Source organism: Mirounga leonina, unplaced genomic scaffold (assembly GCF_011800145.1).
Source record: "Mirounga leonina isolate KUSES-001 unplaced genomic scaffold, KU_Mleo_1.0 Mir_82, whole genome shotgun sequence".
Classification (NCBI taxonomy): Eukaryota; Metazoa; Chordata; class Mammalia; order Carnivora; family Phocidae; genus Mirounga; species Mirounga leonina.
The window spans coordinates 35,528,818-35,551,580 of NW_023270825.1; the positions used below are offsets into that span (position 1 = coordinate 35,528,818).

The 22,763-nt window shown below is 37.4% G+C and overlaps 1 protein-coding gene across 1 annotated transcript in view; it reads left to right on the forward strand.

Annotated features, from left to right (window-relative positions):
* Positions 1 to 6,862: 6,862 nt before the first annotated feature.
* LOC118002520 (restin homolog) overlaps positions 6,863 to 22,763 on the forward strand; it is a 90,106-nt gene continuing 74,205 nt past the window's right edge. Inside the window, exons 1-2 of the mRNA XM_034993020.1 lie at positions 6,863 to 7,117; positions 13,807 to 13,932. Of these exons, the coding sequence (XP_034848911.1) occupies positions 6,980 to 7,117; positions 13,807 to 13,932 (264 nt within the window). The 5' untranslated portion in view covers positions 6,863 to 6,979. The remainder of the gene's footprint in view (positions 7,118 to 13,806; positions 13,933 to 22,763) is intronic.

Consider the following 22,763-nt stretch of genomic DNA (forward strand, 5'->3'; position numbering starts at 1 on the left):
AAGCGTGAGACAGGAGTCCATCAAAATCTTTGAGGAGAACGCAGGCAGCAACCTCTATGATCTTGGCCACAGCAACTTATTGCTAGACATTTCTCCAAAGGCAAGGGAAACAAAGGCAAAAATGAACTATTGGGACTTCATCAGAATAAAAGCTTTTGCATAGCAAAGGAAACAGTCAACAAAACCAAAAGACAACCAACAGAATGGAAGAAGATATTTGCAGATGACATATGAGATAAAGGGCTAGTTCTAAAATCTGTAAAGAATTTACCAAACCCAACACCCAAAGAATAAATAATCCAATCAAGAAATGGGCAGAAGACATGAATAGACATTTCTCCAAAGAAGACATCCAAATGGCCAACAGACACATGAAAAAATGCTCAACATCGCTCAGCATCAGGGAAATCCAAATCAAAACCACAATGAGATACCACCTCACACCAGTCAGAATGGCTAACATTAACAAGTCAGGAAACAACAAATGTTGGCAAGGATGCGGAGAAAGGGAAACCCCCTTACACGGTTGGTGGGAATGCAAGCTGGTGCAACCACTCTGGAAAACAGTATGGAAGTTCCTCAAAAAGGTGAGAATAGAGCTACCGTAGGGGCGCCTGGGTGCCTCAGTCAGTTAAGCAGCTGCCTTCGACTCAGGTCATGATCCCAGGGTCCTGGGATTGAGTTCCACATCAGGCTCCCTGCTTGGCGGTGAGTCTGCTTCTCCCTCTCCCTCTGCCTGCTGCTCTGCCTACTTGTGCTCTCTCTCTGTCAAATAAATAAATAAAATTAAAAAAAAAGAAAACAGAGCTACCCTATGACCCAGCAATTGGACTACTAGGTATTTACCCCAAAGATACAAATGTAATGATCCGAAGGGGCACCTGCACCCCAATGTTTATAGCAGCAATGTCCATGATAGCCAAACTATGGAAAGAGCCCAGACGTCCATTGACTGATGAATGAATAAAGGAGATGTGGTGTATATATACAATGGAATACTACTCAGCCATCAAAAATGAAATCTTGCCATTTTCAATGACATGGAACTAGAATGTATTATGCTGAGCAAAATAAGTCAATCAGAGAAAGACAATTATCGTGATCTCACTCATATGTGGAATTTAAGACACAAAACAGAAATAGAAAATAGAGAATCTTAGGGGAAGGGAGGAAAAAATAAAACGAGATGAAATCAGAGAGGTCAGACAAACCATTAGAGACTCTTAATCAGGAAACAAACTGAGGGTTGCTGGAGGGGAGGGGGGTGGAGGGATGGAGTAACTAGGTGATGGACATTAAGGAGGGCACGTGATGTAATGAGCACTGGGTATTATATAAGACTGATGAATCATTGACCTCTACCTCTGAAACCAATAATACATTATATGTTAATTAATTGAATTTAAATTTTTAAAAAATTAGAAAAAAAGCACAACTTAATATAGTGATGTAATATAATAACTTAATATGAGGACCTCTGAACACATGCCACTGTATTGTGTTTGACCAGAACAAGTAAAATTAAGAGGAAAATTGAATCAAATGTTCCTGGTAAATTCCTGGTAGGTAGTAAAACTTCTGTGGCTTATAGTACCAAATAGATATTGACTATTTCAGGTGTCTTGTTTGCTGAGGAAGATGGCAAAACACCAATTTACAGATGGAGAAATAGACTGAAGGGTAACTCGCCCAAGCTGTATAGCTGTGCCTGGAATAGGCCCCAGACCTTCCTTCGTCTCTAAATATATTGCCTTTGCCAGCTCAACAGCCTGGTTTTCTTTTCTTATTTTAATTAATTAATTAATTAATTTATTTATTTTTATTTATTTGACAGAGAGAGAGCGAGAAAGGGAACACAAGCGGGGGTAGTGGGAGAGGGAGAAGCAGGCTTCCCGCTGAGCTGGGAGCTGGATGCAGGGCTCCATCCCAGCACCCTGGCAGACGTTCAACGACTGAGCCATCCAGGTGCCCCAACAGCCTGGTTTTCAATAATAATAATATCTTTGTATGACCTACATAATTCATTCATTCCTTGAGCAAATAGTTACTGAGTGGCTACTGTGCTAACAACAAAAAGTCCTGCTCAAGGTGCTAGAGAGACTATAGCGAACCAACAAAGTTCCTGCCCACGGCTAATATTCTGGTAAGCAAAACAGTGATCAATTAAAGAAATTTATAATTTTAGATATTGAGACATGTCATTTTTTAAAAATAGGCAAGCTAAGAGGATGGGTAATGGTGGTAAGAGGCAGGAGAGTACTGTTTTAGAAATTTGGTAAGAAAGGCTTCTCTGGGGAATCTGACTTGAGCAGAAATGCTCAAGTGAATGAATGAAAAGAGGAAGTTGGGGTGTAAGAGAATGAAAGAAAGGATTTGGCTTGAGCAACTGCAAAAGTGGAGTTGTCATTTATTGAGTTGAAATAAGATAACACTGTGGCAGGAGCAGGTTTTGAGTTTTAATCCAGTTTTAGATGTTTTCAGATGCCTCTTAGACATCCAAATGGAAATAGATATTTAAGTCCATGAGATTAGGTAAGAGTCCATGAAGGGGATGGGTGTAGGTACAGAGAGGACCAGGGACTGATTCCCTAGGGCACTTCAGTGTTTTTTTCAAGGAGATGAGGAGGAACCAGGAGGGCAGATTGAAAAGCAGAGTCCAGTGTGTTATGAGGAAAACCACAAAGGCAGACAGTTTTAAAAGACAGGTCAAGAAAGTGTTCTATGGGAAAGCGGTAATTCAAATATATTGCGGATTGGTCAAATCAAGTAAAGATTGAGAATCGATCATTTCACAGAGAATAGAAAGGCAAAATATTTTTATTCAAATGATCTTATTGGCATTTGCTTGAAAAAATATATATCCTTTTTGCAGAAGTTCCATTTTTTATAAACTTTTTGAGGGTAATTTGATAATATCTATCAGAAAGGTAAATGTATTCTTTTTTCTTTTTCCTTTTTTTAAGTAGGCTCCGTGCCCAGCATGGAGCCCAGTGTGGGGATTGAACTCACGATCCTGAGATCAAGACCTAAGCTGAGATCAAGAGACAGACACTTAACCAACTGAGCCACCCAGGTACCCCAAATATATGCTTTCTTTGACCATGTAATTCCACTTTTAGGAATTTATCCTAGAGTAATATTTACACATAAATACAAAGATATATGTATCAAAGTGTTCCTCACAGTGTTGATTTCAATAGTAAAAAAAATCTCCATCAGGATGGATATAGTTGTTAAAGGAGCAATAGACAGGTAATAGATGTGTATAGATGTATAGGATAGCTTTCACACATTGTTAAGTGATGAAAGCAGGTTATCCAATAAAATGTATAATATGAGTTAATTTTTGTTAATACATATAAAACAGGCCTTCTTTGACTATATTATCAAAAGTTGCCTGCTTATTTACCTTATAACTGTCATATTAGCCTATTTTATTCACAACACCTATTACTTTGTAAAATGATTTTTTAAATATACTTGTTCGCTTTTTCCACCAGAATGTAAGTTTTGTAATACATTTCCTGTCGTGTTCATACTTATATTCCTGCTGCTTGGGGATGTAATTTTTAGAATCTTTTTAGGGGGAAAAAAGATTATTTTCTTAGTTTAGTTATTAGCTATTACTCTCATTCCAATGAATGTCACTTCTCGCTGCCTCATTCTTACCATTTATAAATGAAGATAGTGGAACAGTCATTCTCAACCCTAAAGTCACATTAAAATTACTTGTGTAGCTTTTAAGAGAAAAGATTATGCGTAGCCTCCAATGTAGACCAATTTCAAGTCAGAACTTGTGGTGGGATCAGGGTATCAATATTTATTTAAGTTTTCTTTGAGACTCTAATGTTCAGGCAGAGTTGAGAACCACTAGATTAGATGATATTTGAAGTATAATCATAAGCATCTGGTGTCAAGAATACATAATAGGGGCACACTTTGTCTAGAGTAAAAGTTATTTCCCAAGAATTAGAATATCAGCGTTTCAGACAAATCATCTTTTGCTTTAGGAATAGCAGATTGACTCAATCACTTTCACCTCTCAAAGTACTTCTCCCTTGAAGAGGTGTAGGTATTGGAGACAAAAATTTAACCTATTTCAAGAATTTCACAAAGGGAAGATTTACTGGAAGGTTTACTTTCAGTGGGATCACTTTCTTAAGAGTTCTTCAGTTTACTAATGTGGATGAAAACCACTTTATGTTTTCACTTCATTAATTAGGGAAATAACCATAGACCTCACTGCATCACTCCAAGGAGGACTTTTCCCTTCCTTGGACCTCTGTGATGCGTTTACCTAGAAACAGCGTCTTTGATGTGCAAACATTCTATTGCAAATTGTGCAAGGCAGCCACTCAGATTGGACAATTCAGGTTTCTTCTGGGAAGTGAACTTTGATTTGGAATTTTCTCTTGTGCCTGATATGGTAAAAATTCATGGTTTTCACTTTCTGAAGCATAGTGAAGTATAGCATACTATATCTTTCTAATTTGAGGTATTGATAAATCTTATGAGCACATAGAAAAAATAGAATAGTCATGTACAAACCTACCACCACAGAACAATTATGTCATATTGCTGTATTTTATTTACTTTAGTCTCCTAATACATTTTTATTAAACAAGGTTAATTTGGGAAAACAGTACTATTATCCATATAAGTTAACTTTGTATTAAGGAATTTCTTTTCCTGTTGGGTTCTTTAGTTGTTTAATGTGTATTTTTTGTGCTCATTATGGGATGATAGAAATAAACCAGAAATAGATCCTGCTTGGGTGGGAGGGATGGGGTGGCTGGGTGATGGACATTGGGGAGAGTAAGTACCATGGTGAGCGCTGTGAATTGTGTAAGACTGTTGAATCACATATCTGTACCCCTGAAACAAATAATACATTATATGTTAGTTTAAAAAAATAATAAAAAAAAGAAATAGATCCTGCTCTCAGGTACCTTTAATGTAGTAGGAAAGATAAGATTTTTACATAATACAATATTAAATGAGATGACAGTTGAACTATAGATCATACACTACAAGAGTTAAAGAGGGAGATTACCCTCACCTTGCTGGAATCAGGGAATGAGGTGGTGTTTGAGCTGATATTGAAGGATTTATAAGTTAGTGCTTCTAGAGGTATAGTTTGGCCCACATAGTAGCCTGTTTTTTAGGCAATATGAGTGAAACTCATTAAGTAACTTTGTTTTTAATAGAGCATAAGATTCATAAAATGGTAAGGAATTAAAAGCAAAGAATAAAATTCTTAAGAAGTACTTTGTCTCCATTATCATTCTCATTCCAGGACTGAAGAGCAGTTTATTGTCCCTTTTCATTCACCAAAACGTAAGTTGTTTTTTGATTCTCCTCTTTGGTTCTTAGAAAAGGAATAAATGCAGTAATGATTTTTAGGTATTAAATAATGAAAATGAGGAAAAGACTAAAGTCTCATTAGAGATATTTGCATTCTATTTATTTATTTTTAAAGATTTTATTTTTTTTAAGATTTTATTTATTTATTTGACAGAGGGAAACACAGCAAGAGAGGGAACACAAACAGGGGGAGTGGGAGAGGGAGAAGCAGGCTTCCCGTGGAGCAGGGAGCCTGATGAGGGGCTTGATCCCAGGACCCTGGGATCATGACCTGAGCCGAAGGCAGACGCTTAAAGACTGAGCCACCCAGGCACCCCTAAAGATTTTATTTTTAAGTAATCTCTACACCCAGTGTGGGGCTCAAACCCACAACCCCGAGATCAAGAGTCACATGCTACTGACTGAGCCAGCCAGGCACCCCAGAAATATTTGTTCTTTAATAATTGCCTTTAATATCAGTAAAATGAAATAATACAGGAATTTCAAAATGGATTTCAGGGTTAGTGAATAAAATCAGGCCTTCATGCTTTTTGTTCCATGTTATTCAAATCATACCATCTTGATTTTCTTTTCTCTATGAAAATTCCTGTATTCTGGGAAAGTTCAATTTTCTGGAAGATACCAACCAGCAAAGGAAACACACACCCTACTTACATGCAGCCCCCCTAGCCCACAATTTCTAAATCTGCTTTCTCCTCCCCCTCTCCCATACATCCCCTGATCTTAAAAAAGAAATCTCCATTTTTTTTTGTTTTTGTTTTTATTACCTAATAAACACATGGAAGATAGCTTTCTTCTTTTTCTTTAACTTTAGAAAAGAAAGATAATATATGAAATTGAACTGGGTAGGAAATATGGATTTAAGGCAATACTGAAGTTCTTGGGAAACTGAATTTATAAAAATTATAATATAGGGGCGCCTGGGTGGCTCAGTTGGTTAAGCGACTGCCTTCGGCTCAGGTCATGATCCTGGAGTCCCTGGATAGAGTCCCGCATCGGGCTCCCTGCTCAGCAGGGAGTCTGCTTCTCCTTCTGACCCTCCCCCCTCTCATGCTCTCTCTCTATCTCATTCTCTCTCTCAAATAAATAAATAAAATCTTTAAAAAAAATTATAATATAAAGTTACATTTTACATTCCTCTGGGGCAGAAAGACTACTATGAGCTATCAGATGCTACATTATTAACTCATGTTAAACTTTTTATCTTTTGGCTGAATCTCAAGGGATATAGTTAGGTTTCCTGATAGAGAAATTGAAAATGAAGGATATTTGCAAGTAAGGTATGCATAAATATGATTAATAAGTAGCATTTAAGTATGATATGAGTGCATATATGTACATTAGCAGGCTGTTTCAACCAGTTACAATTTAAACAGTGGTTTGATACTATCTTTAGAAACTGGATCTGCCTTGTCTCCAAGCAACAGGTTCAGCAGGCAGCTCCTTCTGAAGTCTGGCTAAACTGTGAGGATCTGAAGTGGAACCTTCCTGAAGACATTGCTATTGTTGCTGGGCATACCTCAGCATCAATTCCTGACTGCTCTATGCAGGCTCTCCTTGGAAGCACCTTGGATCACCATTACTAGATCTGTATCATGCGTCTTTTATCTCCAGCATGTCAGGCCCTCTCCAATTTTTAAACCACTCAGATCAAGGAAGGCTTGCTACCGGCCAAAGCAAAGGGCTCCATGAGGCTAAGTCATCAAAAGTCAAGCATCTATCAGTTCACACATCTCAGAAAAATAGCCCAGTGGTGAGTTGTACACTGGCATTTATTTTTTGCCCCATTCTTAGAAGGTAGAGGTAAAACAACTCCTGCACAATTGAGAGCTAGAAGAAAGGAAAGTCTGGTTCTGTTTGCCCATTTGCCTATGCTAGCACCCTTTCATGTTTTTGCTAGTGAATGACCCAAGACATGAGGTTAAATGATCTTTCATTTCTTTTGATTCTGGCTTGACTCTAAAATAAAGAGCAGGGGCGCCTGGGTGACTCAGTCAATTAAGCAGCTGACTCTTGGTTTTGGCTCAGGTCATGATCTCAGGGACGTGAGATTGAGCCCTGCATTGGGCTCCGTGCTCAGCAGGGAGTCTGCTTGAGGATTCTCTCTTCCTCTCCCTCTGTCCCTATCCCCCTCTCACACTATGCATGCTCTCTCCCTTTCTCTCTCTCTCTTAAATCAATCAATCAATCAATCAATCAATCAATCTTTTTAAAAAAATAGAATAAGGAGCAGTGAAGCATCTAAATCTAATGGAACCTCAAAGTGGATTTTATTTATAGTTTGCCTTTTTGGTGGTTCTGACATTTCACTGAGGCCCAACAATCCCAAAACAATATAAAAGTAAACTCTAAAGGGCCTCTAAGTTAATTTGATCCAACCCCATAATTTTCTAAATTAGGAAATAACATGAGAGAGGCTACAGTGATGTGGGGGTAGAACTAAGTAGTCTGAGTCCCATTACCTTCTAGTGCACCAAATTACCCCCTTGGTTCACAGCCTTGTTTTATTAGGGTTAGACCCTAATGAGAATCTTCCTGAAAATTAAATATCCTCTTGGATCAACTGATGTCCTTTCCATTAATATTTTTAAGACCACGAGAAAGATCCACCCAGTCTTTACCGTAAAGCTCCTAGCGGGTGAAGCCTGAGCTTGGGATGAAGATGGGGGTTAGAATGGTTTATTTCCTCCTCCCTCTATTGGCTTTAAATGAGGATGACAAGCCTAGTTTCTTTGCTGGGAGAGGAAATGTTTTACAGTAAAAGTAAGTAAGTCGACAGATGAATAGATAAATGTTACGTGTATATATGTGTATATTCACACATACCCACCTCACAGGTTTAAATTTGACATTTCCCCCCAAATTTGCTTCACTTTTTTAAAAGAGAGAAAACTTCCAGAGCACCTGGCTGGCTCAATGGGTAGAGCATGTGGCTCTTGATCTCAGGGTCTTGAGTTCCAGCCCCATGCTGGGTATAGAAATTACTTAAAAATAAAATCTTGAAAAAGGAGAGAGAGAAAACTTCACTGATAACAGTTGAAGATTGTTTTGTAACTTTTGATCCCATCCCCAGTTTTTGGGATGGATGATTTAAAAATTTTAACAAGTAGGATCAGACATTAACCAGTAAAAATCTTTGCCATTCCTAACACTGGGGCAGGCCCGGGAGTCCCTGCTGTTGAGCATTAGGCATCTTGGTTAGTAGACTGAAGGGGGTGAGTGCACCCAGGGTCTGAGGTGGGGAGAGATGGAGGTGTTGAGGTAGCTGCTATTACAAGGCTCTATGAAGTGTTATTTGACCATCTTGGACCCTTTTTTTTTTTTCCTTTTCAGAGATAACTATTCTGAACTAAGTATATAACTATGTTCTTACATATATGTGGATACTTCTGTTTTGGGCATTTAAAAAATTACATAAATGATATTCTAGACATAACTTTCTGCTATGCTATTTGCATTCAATCTTACGTTTTTGAAAGTTGTTCTTTTTGATTCACATAAGTTTAGTATGTGCATATTAACTGCTGCATAGAATTTCATTACAAATTAATATATCACAATTGTTACACATTTTATTTTTTCTTATATAAACAAGCTGCAGTGAGTATTCTTATACAGCATGCCTCCTTGTCCATGTCTTCTAAATATGAAATAAAAAAATTTTCAAGCTGTATTTGAAAGAGCTGTCTACAAAAAATAAATTACAGGGTGACTATTTCTTATTTTTATAAATTAAAAGCCTATTGGATATCATAGTTATTATTTTTATTTTTATTATTGGTGTTTTAAATCTTAATGATATTGCAAAAAAATGAATATTTTCTGTACATGCCTTTCTTAAATAATGCTGAAAGCTAAATATGCATTGAAGTATTAAGAGGGAATAAAAAAATATTAAATACAATTATTTAAAAAAATGTGATACTGCAATGTACTAAATAAGACATCTAGCACATTTTAATCAATGTACTCTTGTGTTAGATCTCAGATATGCTGTCAAGTTAGTCATGTTAGTTCATTGTACATTATCATCTTTCTGTGCAAGGTTGCCCTTCCTTTTTTTTCCCCCATCTCCATTTCTATCTCCTCTCAGTCTAATATGTTTGATATATGTCTTTGAATATATATGCATCTTTCAAAAGTATCTACTTTTGTGTATGAATTTATTTTTTAAAATATGTCATACTTAGAAAATTTTAAAATGTATACATACGGGGTGCCTGGGTGGCTCAGTCATTAAGCATCTGCCTTCGGCTCAGGTCATGATCCCAGGGTCCTGGGATCGAGCCCCACATTGGGCTCCCTGCTCAGCGGGAAGCCTACTTCTCTCTCCCACTCCCCCTGCTTGTGTTCCCTCTCTCACTGTCTCTCTCTCTGTCAAATAAATAAATAAAATCTTTTAAAAAAAATGTATACACACAGATTAGATAATAAGAAAAATACCTATGAATCTGCTTCCTAGTTTCATAGAACATTGCCAGTACCTGAGACACTTCCTGTGTGCCCCTTCTTAACTGAATCCCTTTGCTGCCACCTAAAATTCAAAATAGTAGATATTTTATTTTTGTTTTAATTTAAAAATTTTTTTAAGTAGGCTCCACACTGGGCCTGGAGCCCAATGCGGGGCTTGAACTCACGATCATGAGATCAAAACCTGAGCTGAGATCAAGAGTTGGACACTTAACTGACTGAGCCACCCACATGCCCCAGAATAGTAGATATTTTGAATTTTGTGTTAATCATTCCTTGTTTTTCTTCCTAGTTTAATCACCCATATATGTATGCCTAATTAAAATTATTTTTATCCATTTTGAAAGGTTGTTTGAATAGGATTATACTGCTTTTATTCTTTTGTTACTTCTTTTGCTTTGTGAGATTTGTGTTGATGTATCTAGTTATTAATAATTTTCATAATTGTGTAGTATTTTATTGTATGAATATACCACAAGTTATTTATCTATTAAACTCTTATTTGACATGTGAGTTTTCAGTTTTTTGCTTTTTCAAATAATGTTGATAATCTTTGCTTTTAACTGGAAAGTTTAGTCCATTTACATTTATTGATATTACTGACTAGTTGGATATGTCTCTATCATTACATTATGCATATTCTATTGTCCCATTATTTTTCTGTTCCCTTTCCTTCCTCTTATCATGTCAAAAACTGATTATATTTTTGTTTTATTGTTTGTATTGATTTTTTATTCCATTTTTTCCTTTTCTACTAGTTTAGAAGTTATATGCTATATGACCCCTGTTTTAGTACTTATATTAGCTATTTTAACATGTATAATTAACAGTTAACTGAAATTCTTATGTTACTCCTGAAAAATCTGAACATTTTATAGTGCTTTAGACTATTTCTCTCCTCTCATGTATATGCATTTTTTTGTCCTGTATTGGTTCTATTCTTTATTTTCAACCCCATAAATCAGATTTTTTAAATTAATGCTTATTTAAATATACCCATATATTTACTATTATTTTTGTGCACTATTTTTTTTTTTAAGATTTTATTTATTTGACACAGAGAGACACAGCGAGAGAGGGGACACAAGCAGAGGGAGTGGGAGAGGGAGAAGCAGGCTTCCCACTGAGCAAGGAGACCGATGTAGGGCTCGATCCCAGGACCCCGGGATCATGACCTGAGCTGAAGGCAGATGCTTAACGACTGAGCCACCCAGGCACCCCTTTTGTCCACTATTCTTGCTGGTATTTCAGACTTTATGAGTTAATTTTCTATGTGAAATCTATCCTCTAGAATTTTCTTAAATGAGGGCATATTGGTAAATTCAGTTTTTGTTTGCCAAAATGTCTTTATGCTACCCCATATTAAAACAATTTCATTCAGTATAAAATTCTAAATGCCAGTTATAATATATCCTTGATTTGAAGAAACACTACTATTTTATGCACTATTACAAAATTTAAAAATTTTGCCAGCTAACTTATCCACAATATGAAATGATACCAACTTTAAGATGCACCCCAGTTAGGGGCACCTGGGTAGCTCAGGTGGTTAAGCATCTGACTTGTGATTTTGGCTCAGGTCATGATCTCAGGGTCATGAGACTGAGCCCTGTGTTGGGCTCCATGCTTAGCAGGAGTCTGCTTGGGATTCTCTCTCTCCCTCTGCTACTCTCCCCTCTCCCTCTTTCTCTCTCAAATAATAAATAAATCTTAAAAAAAAAAAAAAAAGATGCATCCCAGTTGCAGAGATGTGAAAACTTGTGTCTCAGAATCAGTGAAAGATGATATATTTTTCTTAGTGCATTACAGCTATCATTTTGCTGTTTTCTATCTTCTGTGTTTTTGAGAAGTCACTCCCCAGTCCAACATCCATTTCTTTGTAATTATCTGTCCTTTCTATTATCTGCTTTTTAGATATTTCTTTGACATTCTGCAATTTCATTATGAGTGTTTAGGTAAGGAATTCTTTTTATTTACTCTTCTTGGGATTTGCTTGACCACTTTATTGATATCTTTCAACAATTCTGTAAAATTCTCAGGCATTATGTCTTTAAATATTGCCTCTTCCCATTCTCCAAGTTATAAATTTCTTGGATTCCAAATAGACATATGATAGACCACCTCATGTTGTTCTCTGTGTCTTTGAACTCTCTTTTACATTTACCACTTATTTTTTCCTATATGCTGTCCTCTTGATAATTCCTTCATATAAATTCACTCCTTCTTCAGGTAGGTCTAATCTGCTTTTTAATGTGCCTATTCAAATTTTTTTTAAAGATTTATTTATTTATTTATCTGAGAGAGAGAGAGGGAGTGAAAGGGTCAGAGGGGGAAGCAGACTCCCTGCTGAGCAGGGAGCCTGATGTGGGACTTGATCCCGGAGTTCTGGGATCATGACCTGAGCTGAAGGCAGTCGCTTAACCACTGAGCCACCCAGGCACCCCGCCATTCAATTTTTGAATTAAAATTATTATACTTTTCATTTCTAGAAATCTTATTTAGTTGTTTTTTCCAACATGTTTATTCTTTGTGGTCTTGTGGTTTATTATATTTTCAAAATTCTCTTTTTATTTTTTATTAAAGATTTTTAAAAATTTATTTTTATTTCATATTAATATTATTTTATTTTATTTTTTTAGAGAGAGAGAGTGTGCAAGCAGAGGGAATGAGGGGCAGAAGGAGAGGGAGAAAAAGAATCTTATGTAGGTTCCACACTCAGCACAGAGCCCACAGGGCTCAATCTCATGACTCTGAGATCATGACCTGAGCAGAAATCAAGAGTTGGACGCTTAACTGACTGAGCCACCCAGGCACCCCAAAGATTTTATTTTTAAGTAATCTCTACACCCAACCTGAGGCTTGAACTCACAATGTCAAGATCAGGAGTTGCACTCTCCACCTACTGAACCAGCCAGGCACCCCTCTTTTATTTCTTTAAATAGTTAAACATAGTTATTTTGTATTCTCTTGTGCAGTTCTATTTCCTAGTTTAGGTAAGCGTAAAATTCTAAAACCTGATAACTTTAGAAAAATACATTTTGTTCCTTTAGTACATTAAGTACCATGTGATACATTTATACACTTTTTAGAGATTTATGTTAATACATTTTTCTTGGTTTTATTTGAATCATATAAAATTTGTTCCTTTTTTTTTTTTTTAAGATTTTATTTATTTATTTGACAGAGAGACACACAGTGAAAGAGGGAACACAATCAGGGGGAGTGGGAGAGAGAGAAGCAGGCTTCCCGCAGAACAGGGAGTCTGATGCGGGGCTCGATCCCAGGACCCTGGGATCATGACCTGAGCCGAAGGCAGACACTTAAGGACTGAACCACCCAGGCGCCCATAAACTTTGTTCTTAACAAAAGTTATACAAATTACAATTACACTTTGCACACCCTTTTGACAATAGGAGGAGATATTGTATTACAGGTAAATATGCCCTAATCTTTACCCTCAATATAGGTGTGGAAGAAACACAAAATTGTTGTTGATTTACTGAAATCAGATTTAAAAAAATTAATTTGTATAATAATGTAATGCATAGGAAGTGATTTGTAACCAAAAATAAAACAAATAGTGGCATATCTTTCATCAATGGCCTTCTAATATTTCAAGTTTCTATAAAGGTTTTATTGGATGTGAGTTAAAATTTCCCCAGATATCTTGTATGTGTTTTCTTGTTTCCTATACTCTTAGAAATTATATTTATTTAGATGTACTTTATTTAAGGTGTTATAAATTATCAGGTAGCAATTTTTAAAAAAATGTAAAGTGGTCTTTTAGGTCAACATGTTATTTGTTATTTTCCTGAGACCCATTGCATTGGTTACCATAGCACCTCAAAATAAACATTTTAAAGTTGTAGTCTGTTTAAAGCTACTTATTTGAGCTTGTGTGGGTTAGAACATTGTTGGTTTTGATCAATAGGGTACATGTTTAGTTAATTAATTTGTAATTTCTCTTTGTAGGCTTGTTTTGATCCACCTGTTGTGGTTCCCACCAAGAACCCAATGATGTACAACAAAAGGGCAGCTGACCCAGTCCATCCTGACCTTACTGGTTTGTTGGTGAAAAACAAGAACCTTTTAGCAGAGGTATATGGATTATCTGAAAATAAAATGCCAAGGGAAATTATATCCTCTGTAAAAGTAGGGAGAGAAACATTCTGATAAAGGGCTCAAAGTATTATCTTAACTCAGTTTTGCTCTTCTCTCAATATTGAACTGTCTTATCACTGAGGAGCACTAATTTAGACCCAAATCTGTCTTTTGCCAGATAAATCCTTTTGAAGATCATACTTAGTTAAGTGCTTTTTAGTTGACTGCTAAATGCTATAGTGTTAAAATAGCGTTTAGGAACTGCTATGCTCAAAATTTACGTAAAAATAATCAATTAGGGATGCCTGGGTGGCTCAGTCGGTTAAGCGGCTGCCCTTCGGCTCAGGTCGTGATCCCAGGATCCTGGGATCAAGTCCCATATCAGGCTCCCTGCTCGGCGGGAAGCCTGCTCTCCCTCTCCCACTCCCGCTGCTTGTGCTCCTGCTCTCACTATCTCTGTCTCCATCAAATAAATAAATAAAATCTTAAAAAAAAAAATCAACTATATGTTTTAAGCATTTTTTAATGGAAAGGTTGTGTTCCTATTTAAAACATAGCATCAAATGTAAAATACCCACTTTATATAATACTTGATGAAACAGGGTGCCTGGGTGGCTCAGTTGGTTAAGTATCTGCCTTCAGCTCAGGTCATGATCCTGGGGTCCTGGGATAGAGCCCCGCATCAGGCTCCCTGCTTAACAGGGAACCTGCTTCTCCCTCTCCCTCTGCCTGCTGCTTCTCTTCCTTCTCCTCTTCCTCCTAGATTTATTGCCATATAATTGCCATATAACATTATGTAAGTTTGAGATGTACAATGTGATGTTTTGATATACATATATTTTGCTAAATAATGACCACAATAAGGTTAATTAATGCTTTCATCACCTCACCTAATGACTGTGTGTGTGTGTGTGTGTGGTGAGAAGGTTTGTTGCTTCTGAAACCTCTTTTCTTGGTTTATAGCCATCTCTTCTCCGTGTCTTTACACAGTCTTTCCTCTGTAACTGTGTCCAAATTTCTTCTTCTTATAAGAACATCAGTCACATAGGCTAATGGCTCACCCTAAAGATTTCATTTTAACTTAATTACCCCTTTAAAGACCCTGTCCTCAGGGCACCTGGATGGCTCAGTCAGTTAAGCAGCCGACTCTTGATTTCTGCTCAGGTCATGATCTCGGGCTCTGTGCTCAGCGAGGAGTCTGCTTGAGACTTCTCTGTCTCCCTCTGCACCTCCCCCCCAACTCATGTATGTTCGCTCTCTCTCTCAAATAAATAAATTTAAAAAAAAAGTCCCTAGGATGCCTGGGTGCCTCAGTCGGTTAAGCCTCTGCCTTCAGCTCAGGTCATGATCCCAGAGTCCTGGGATCGAGTTCCGCATTGGACTCCTTGCTCAGGGGGAGCCTGCTTCTCCCTCTGCCTACCGTTCCTCCTGCTTGTGCTCTCTCTCTCTCTGACAAATAAATAATTAAATTAAAGTCCTTGTCCTCAAATATAGTCACATTCTGAGTCACTGAGGGTTAGTACTTCAACATAAGAATTTTGGGAGGACAAAACTAAGCCCACAACAGTGGCCTTATTCCTCGGGTCCTCTTTTCTGCTTTCTCATCTCTCAATAGCCTGACTCCAGACTTTATTTAAATATACAGATAAAGAGGGATACCTGGCTGGCTCAGTTGTTTAAGCATCTGACTTCTGATTTTGGCTCAGGTCATGATCTCAGGGTCATGAGATGGAGCCCCAAGTCAGGCTCCACAGTCGGCATGGAGCCAACTTAAGATTCCCTCTTTCCCTCTCCCTTTGCCCCTCCCCCCAACTTGCATGCACTTTCTCTCTCAAAATAGAAAATATGTATCTATATCTATAGATATGTAGATAAAAACCTATTTCTTTCAATTTTATTTATTCTAATATTTTCCCTCCTTTAGCATAGAGGTGAATGAGCTTAAATTTAAATGGAGTTTATATAAACACAATCCATTTTATAACACTGAAAAGATTTCTTAATTTGTCTTTTTTTTTTTTTCCCCAGAAAAATGTAATGCCAATACCTGAAAACTGTAGCAGTTTTAGTATGGGTAGCATCACTCTTCTTGTCCACAATATAACTTCCTATTAATACTTACTAAATTTGGGATTTTTGATCACTCAGATTTGGATTAGATCAAGGTTTATGTTTATGCTTAATTCATAAAGAAGCCTTTTAAACCAAATCGTCAAAAAAAACCACAAGTTTTAAACCTTGTCAAAAGAAAATATGTAAGTTATTTTTAAGAATTTCTAAGTACTTTTTATTTTATTTATTTATTTATTTATTTATTTATTTTGAATATTTTATTTCTTTATTTGAGAGAGAGAGAGCATGAGCGGGGGGGAGAGGCCGAGGGAGAGGGAGGAGCAGACTCCCTGCTCAGCAGGGAGCCCAATGTTAGGCCTGATCCCAGGACCCGGAGACCATGACCTGAGCCAAAGGCAGATGCTTAACCCACTGAGCCACCCATGCACCCTCAAAGTACTTTTTTTTTTTTTTTAAGATTTTTTTTTTTAATTTATCCATTTGACAGAGAGAGAGACAGCAAGAGAGGCAACACAAGCAGGGGGAGTGGGAGAGGGAGAAGCAGGCTTCCCGCGGAGCAGGGAGCCCAATGTGGGGCTCGATCCCAGGACCCTGGGATCATGACCTGAGCCGAAGGCAGACACTCAACGACTGAGCCACCCAGGTGCCCCCCTCAAAGTACTTTTTAAAAGCAAATCTCTACATGTACATAAATCATTTGGTAACTATAAATATTTTTAATCTATTTATCAAAGCAGGTATATGAAAGGCTCTACAAGGTCTCATTTTGACTTCGTTTTAGATGGTATATATATTAATAAAAGAATCTAGTGATTTCAACAGAATACCTCAGCATGAGTCATCTTTCTCTTTTCCAATAACCTATTATTTAATCCCACAGGAACACAATTGTCTTGATAAGGCAGTTTTTCTATTCACTGCATGAATTTAAACTTTTTTGTTATAATCAACTTTATTTCTTTGTGAGACATACAAAAATAATTATCATGTGTTTCTGCCCAATAATGGAGAAACAGGTGCAAGAGGGGCTCTATTTAAGAAAAGTCAGATATGGACGTGATAAATATTAAAGCGTTCAGTTGGTGATTGTGTTGTCTAGGCACAACAGTTGAACAGTTGGTGTAGTGCTGGATAAGCTGCTGTAGGAATAAATAGGAGTTAAACAACTGGTAAAAAAATGTTACTGATAATATGTGTAATAAGGCCTGGTGTGTTAAACTTAAAATAAATGTAAAGTGTTTTGCCAGTATTTTTAGCTGGATTTTTCATGGAGATTTTTTATTTGTGAGGGCAATATGACTGTGTTTATGCAGATAAGATGTTTTTTCTTTCCTTAGTGTACTAATAAGGCAAATAGTAGAAACCTGGTTAGATGCAGCCTTGGAGGGGGTGAATGGAAAATTGGCAATGCCAATTTTGCTGCTAAAGAAAAATATATCAAAACCAATTATTATTAATTTTACTTGCAATTTTTATTAAGATAATTGAAGAAGCACATGTAGTTTTAAGGAATAATACAGAGAGATCCTTTATAACTTTGCTGAGTTTATCCTGTAGCCAACTTTGTAAAATATAATATAATGTAACAACCTGAATATTGACATTAATGCAACACGGTCTACCAGTCCACCAATCTTATTCAGATTTCCCCTGTTTTACTTGTATTCATTTGTGTGTTTATGTGTATAAGGTTCTAAATAATCAGTCAAGATACTGAACAGTTTGAACACCAGAAAGATCTTTCCTGTTGCCGTTTTATATCCACACCCACTTCCTTCCTACCCTCAACCCTTGGTAACCACTAATCTTTCCTTCATTCTAAAGTGTTGTCATTTCAAAAATATTTTACACTCAAAAAGCTAAACATAGAGTTATCATGACCTTTAAAAGAAGAGTGATATTATATGATCTGAAGTGACAACTAAGGATAGAAGAGATATTCTTTGCTTGTGTCCTTAGAACATTCTGTTCATACCACTATTATTATACCTGTTAAGGTATATTCTAATTATTTGTTTTATAATTGGTCTCCCTGATGAGCTGGGAAATTTTTGAGAGTTGTTAATTTTCTCTGGGCACATGCCTGGAACATAGAAGATACTGAAGGCTTGTTGGTCAAATAAAGAATGGCTTAGAGAGGTGCTAGATGGGAAGCAGGAAGACCAAGTAGGAGGTCTTGTAACAGCACATGAGATGAACAATGGGGCCCTAAAACAAGACAAGGCAGCAAAGTAGCAGGCATGGGAAGAGAGGGATAGATATGAGAGACATATTAGAGGTAAAATCAACAGACCTAGTAACTAGAGGGGAGGATTTAAAAAAGGGTTAATCAAAAATGACTCTGATCTAATTAACATGTTTTTACAAAAATATAAATGAATTTTGAACTTTCCATTTTTAAAACATTCGATCTTATTATTAAAAGGTCTTTTCTAAATGGATTTTTCATAGAATACTTAGCCCATTATTTTAAGTAAATACATTTATGATTAAATAAATTGGTCTTAAAACAGGCTCTGATCTGCAATACATAAACATAGGGATGAAGCAAATAATATTTTGGTTAACAAGTAGAAACTGACAAATGAACACCTGGAGAAAGGAGTGGACGTGCTCAAAAAAGGCCACAGGGGCCCATGGCTGGCTTAGTCAGTAAGAATATGCAGCTCTTAACCCCAGGGTCATGAGTTCGAGACCCATATTGGGCATGGGGCCTAGTTAAAAAAAAAAAAAAAAGCTACAAAAGAATAGCTCCTTTGTAATAGCTAACATAGGAGTAAAAAGTTTTACTTGTATGAAAAGTAAGAAGGGGTGAGAATCTGACCCCAGAGTTTATTTAGCACAGGTTAGAAAAATTTAAACCAAACCATTTCATTATCAACCAGTAATGGTGAATAATTCTCTTAACTTACCACTCCTTTTCTCTAGGGAGAATTTGTTAAATTTATTATTTCACTAGTGGTTGTATTTTATTCTAAGAAATTTTAGTTTAATGATACTGTAATTATTTTTCAGAATTCCTTTCCTCACTACTTCAGACTGCAAAACTGATTCCTATTCAGAATTTTGTCAGAATGTCCTAAAAACCCAACTTCATATTACAAGCCATGTTCCTCTATGGTAGGAAGGCTGTAGTATCCTTGAGAATTGCTTAAGGGTCAAGACTATAGAGCAGCTTTTAATAATGCATATTTTGGGGGAAATGGACTAGTATTTTAAAAAGAAGATTGGTCTGTGCCAAAAATGGAATTAAAAAGCAGTCTAAATGATGAAGTCAGTGCAACTAGAGACTGTGGGGCTGGCCATGAAGTGTTCATTCAATTCCAGACTCTTCACCCTGGGAAGCTTTATAAAATATAAGATGCATTTAAAAAACCCATGCATTCATTTACATCTTCTGTGGTCATTTAAAGAACCCCCCCCCCCATATAGAATTTGTTACATCCAGTTTAGCACAGTTCCTTAATATCAGCACAAGGAATGCCTCCATGCAAGAGAAAAAGAACCACCAAAGAAAACTGGAAAGAAGTAATCAGGGAGGGAGAAAAAAAGGAGTTTCATGAATGCCAAGAATCAGTCATGGATTCACTGCAGAAAGCAGAAACCACCTTAAGTATTTCAAACCGAAAATGATTTAATGAAGAGAATTATGTATACAGAGTGATTGGAAGTTCTGGGTGTGGGAGCTGAGGCCAGAACTGGATGAGTGAGTTCAAGGACACACACTGTGGATGAGATCCTAAGGTCAGGAAGTTGCTGCAACTGCCGCTGAGCCTTTATTTTATTTATTTATTTTTATTTTTTAAAAGATTTTATTTATTCATTTGCGAGAGAGAGAGAAGATGAACGGGAGAGGGGCAGAATGGAAGCAGACTCCCCACTGAGCTGGGAGCATGAAGCAGGCCAGCCCCAAGGACCCTGAGATCATGACCCCAGCCACGACCCTAGAGGGAGTCAGACGCCTTAACCCACTCAGGTTAAGGTGTCTGACTGAGCCACACACCCCCCACTGAGCCTTTCCTGCACAGGCACAGCTGCTTCTCAACCTCCACGAAGCTGTTAGCTAAGTAATGCAATGTTTTTCTCTGGCTCCCTCCTTGACCTTGCTTACCAGCAGAATTAGTGGTGGGAAAATGGCCTCCTCTCTATTCTAAATTTTGTGGGAGTACATCTCTTTGGTGCAGCTCAATGTACACCTAGCATGGCTCTCAAAGTGTAGTTCCCCGGACCAGCAACATGAATGTCACCTGGGAACTTGGTAGAAATACAAATTCTCAGACCCCATGCCAAACTAGGAACTCTGGATGTAGGCCTAGCAATCTGTTTTTTAATGAGCCCTCTAGGTGATTCTGATGCATTGCTGAAGTTTGAGAACCATTGGCCTAGAGAATCCCGGCCCCCACAAGGACTCTGGAAACAAAGTTTTATTTCTAGTTCTGCAGAATAAGAAGACATCATAGGGGTGGGAATGGATACCAAGTACCAATGACCATATCCAGAAAAGAGCATGGTCAATGGTGTCAAATGCTTCAGTGACATGTGGAATCTGGTGACAACTGAAAAGAAATTATTGAATCTGATAAAGGACCACTTGTGACTTTTGAGAGAAGAGTTTCCATGGTGGAGAATAAGGGATGAGAAATGGAATGATATAAAAATGGAATTATAGTGGATGAAGAATGAGCACAGAGGATTCTTACTGTCAGTGTGGCTGGGCAATGAAGAAGAGAAATGGGTTTTAGCTTGAGCTCAAATCTTTCACTTCATCTTCATGATCTTTTCTGTGCCCTCTACCACATCTTCTCCATTTCAGATATCTCAGTCATTTCTGCAGCTAATTAGGGAAGTTTGTGGAGTGCCTTTTGTATGACATAATTTCAAGTTCTTCTTCTTTTTTTTTCTTTTAAAGATTTTATTTATTTATTTGAGAGAGAGAATGAGATAGAGAGAGCATGAGAGGGGGAGGGTCAGAGAGAGAAGCAGACTCCCCGCCGAGCAGGGAGCCGGATGCGGGACTCAATGCAGGGACTCCAGGATCATGACCTGAGCTGAAGGCAGTTGCTTAACCAACTGAGCCACCCAGGCGCCCCATAATTTCAAGTTCTAAGAGAGCACAGACTTCAATTTAGTGTGTACCTGCAATTTAGTTGTATGTTTTCAATTTAGTCTATTATATTTTTGTATGTGACAGACACTATGTTAGGCCCTTGATATATGTTATTTTTATTCCTTACAAACACAATGTGAGGTGGGTAAGAAAATTTAACTGACTTGCCTATGGCCACAGTTTGTCTTGTTCCTCCAAATTTTGAGGTCTTTCTGTTCTTCCATACTTTCTTTCTCTATAAACTCCATGGCCTCACTGAAGTGTGTGCTTTTAGTGGTGATATAATAAAAAAATACATAAAGGTATGTTTTGAGAACATTGTTTTAATTTCACAGAATTTTTTAGAATTAAAACACATTTTATACACACTGGACTAAAAATTTAGTTTAAAATGCCTTGTCTTCCCACTGCTGTACTATTAGGAATTATAGCATTTGTCATTAATGCAATTTTTTTCCTTTTTTTTTTATTATTATGTTATGCTAGTCACCATACAGTGCATCATTAGTTTTTGATGTAGTGTTCCATGATTCATTGTTTGTGTATAACACCCGGTGCTCCATGCAATACATGCCCTCCTTAATACCCATCACCGGCCTAACCCATCCCCCCCAGCCCCTTCCCCTCTAAAACCCTCAGTTTGTTTCCTGCAGTCCATAGTCTCTCATGGTTCATCTCCCCTTCTAATTCCACCCCCCTTCATTTTTCCCTTCCTTCTCCTAATGTCCTCCATGCTATTCCTTATGTTCCACAAATGAGTGAAACCATATGATAATTGACTTATTTCACTTAGCGTAATCTCCTCCAGTTCCATCCATGTTGATGCAGAAGTTGGGTATTCATCCTTTCTGATGGCTGAGTAATATTCCATTGTATATATGGACCACATCTTCTTTATCCATTCGTCTGTTGAAGGGCATCTCGGCTCTTCCCCCGGTTTGGCTATTGTGGACATTGCTGCTATGAACATTGGGGTGCATGTGGACCTTCTTTTCACTACGTCTGTATCTTTGGGGTAAATGCCCAGTAGTGCAATTGCTGGGTCATAGGGTACCTCTATTTTTAACTTTTTGAGGAACTTCCACACTGTTTTCCAAAGTGGCTGTATCAACTTGCATTCCCACCAACAGTGTAAGAGGGTTCCCCTTTGTCCACAACCTCTCCAACATTTGTTGTTTCTTGCCTTGTCAATTTTTGCCATTCTAACTGGTGTAAAGTGGTATCTCAATGTTGTTTTGATTCGAATTTCCCTGATGGTTAATGATGATGAACATTTTTTCATGTGTCTGTTAGCCATTTCTATGTCTTCTTTGGAGAAATGTCATGTCTTCTGCCCATTTTTTGACTTGATTATTTGTTTTTTGGGTGTTGAGTTTGAGAAGTTCTTTATAGATCATGGATATCAGCCCTTTATCTGTAGTGTCATTTGCAAATATCTTCTCCCATTCTGTGGGTTGCCTCTTTGTTTTGTTGACTGTTTCCTTTGCTATGCGGAAGCTTTTTATCTTGATGAAGTTCCAGAAGTTCATTTTCACTTTTGTTTCCCTTGCCTTTGGAGACGTGATTTGAAAGAAGTTGCTGTGGTCGATGTCAAAGAGGTTACTGCCTATGTTCTCCTCTAAGATTTTGATGGATTCCTGTCTCACAT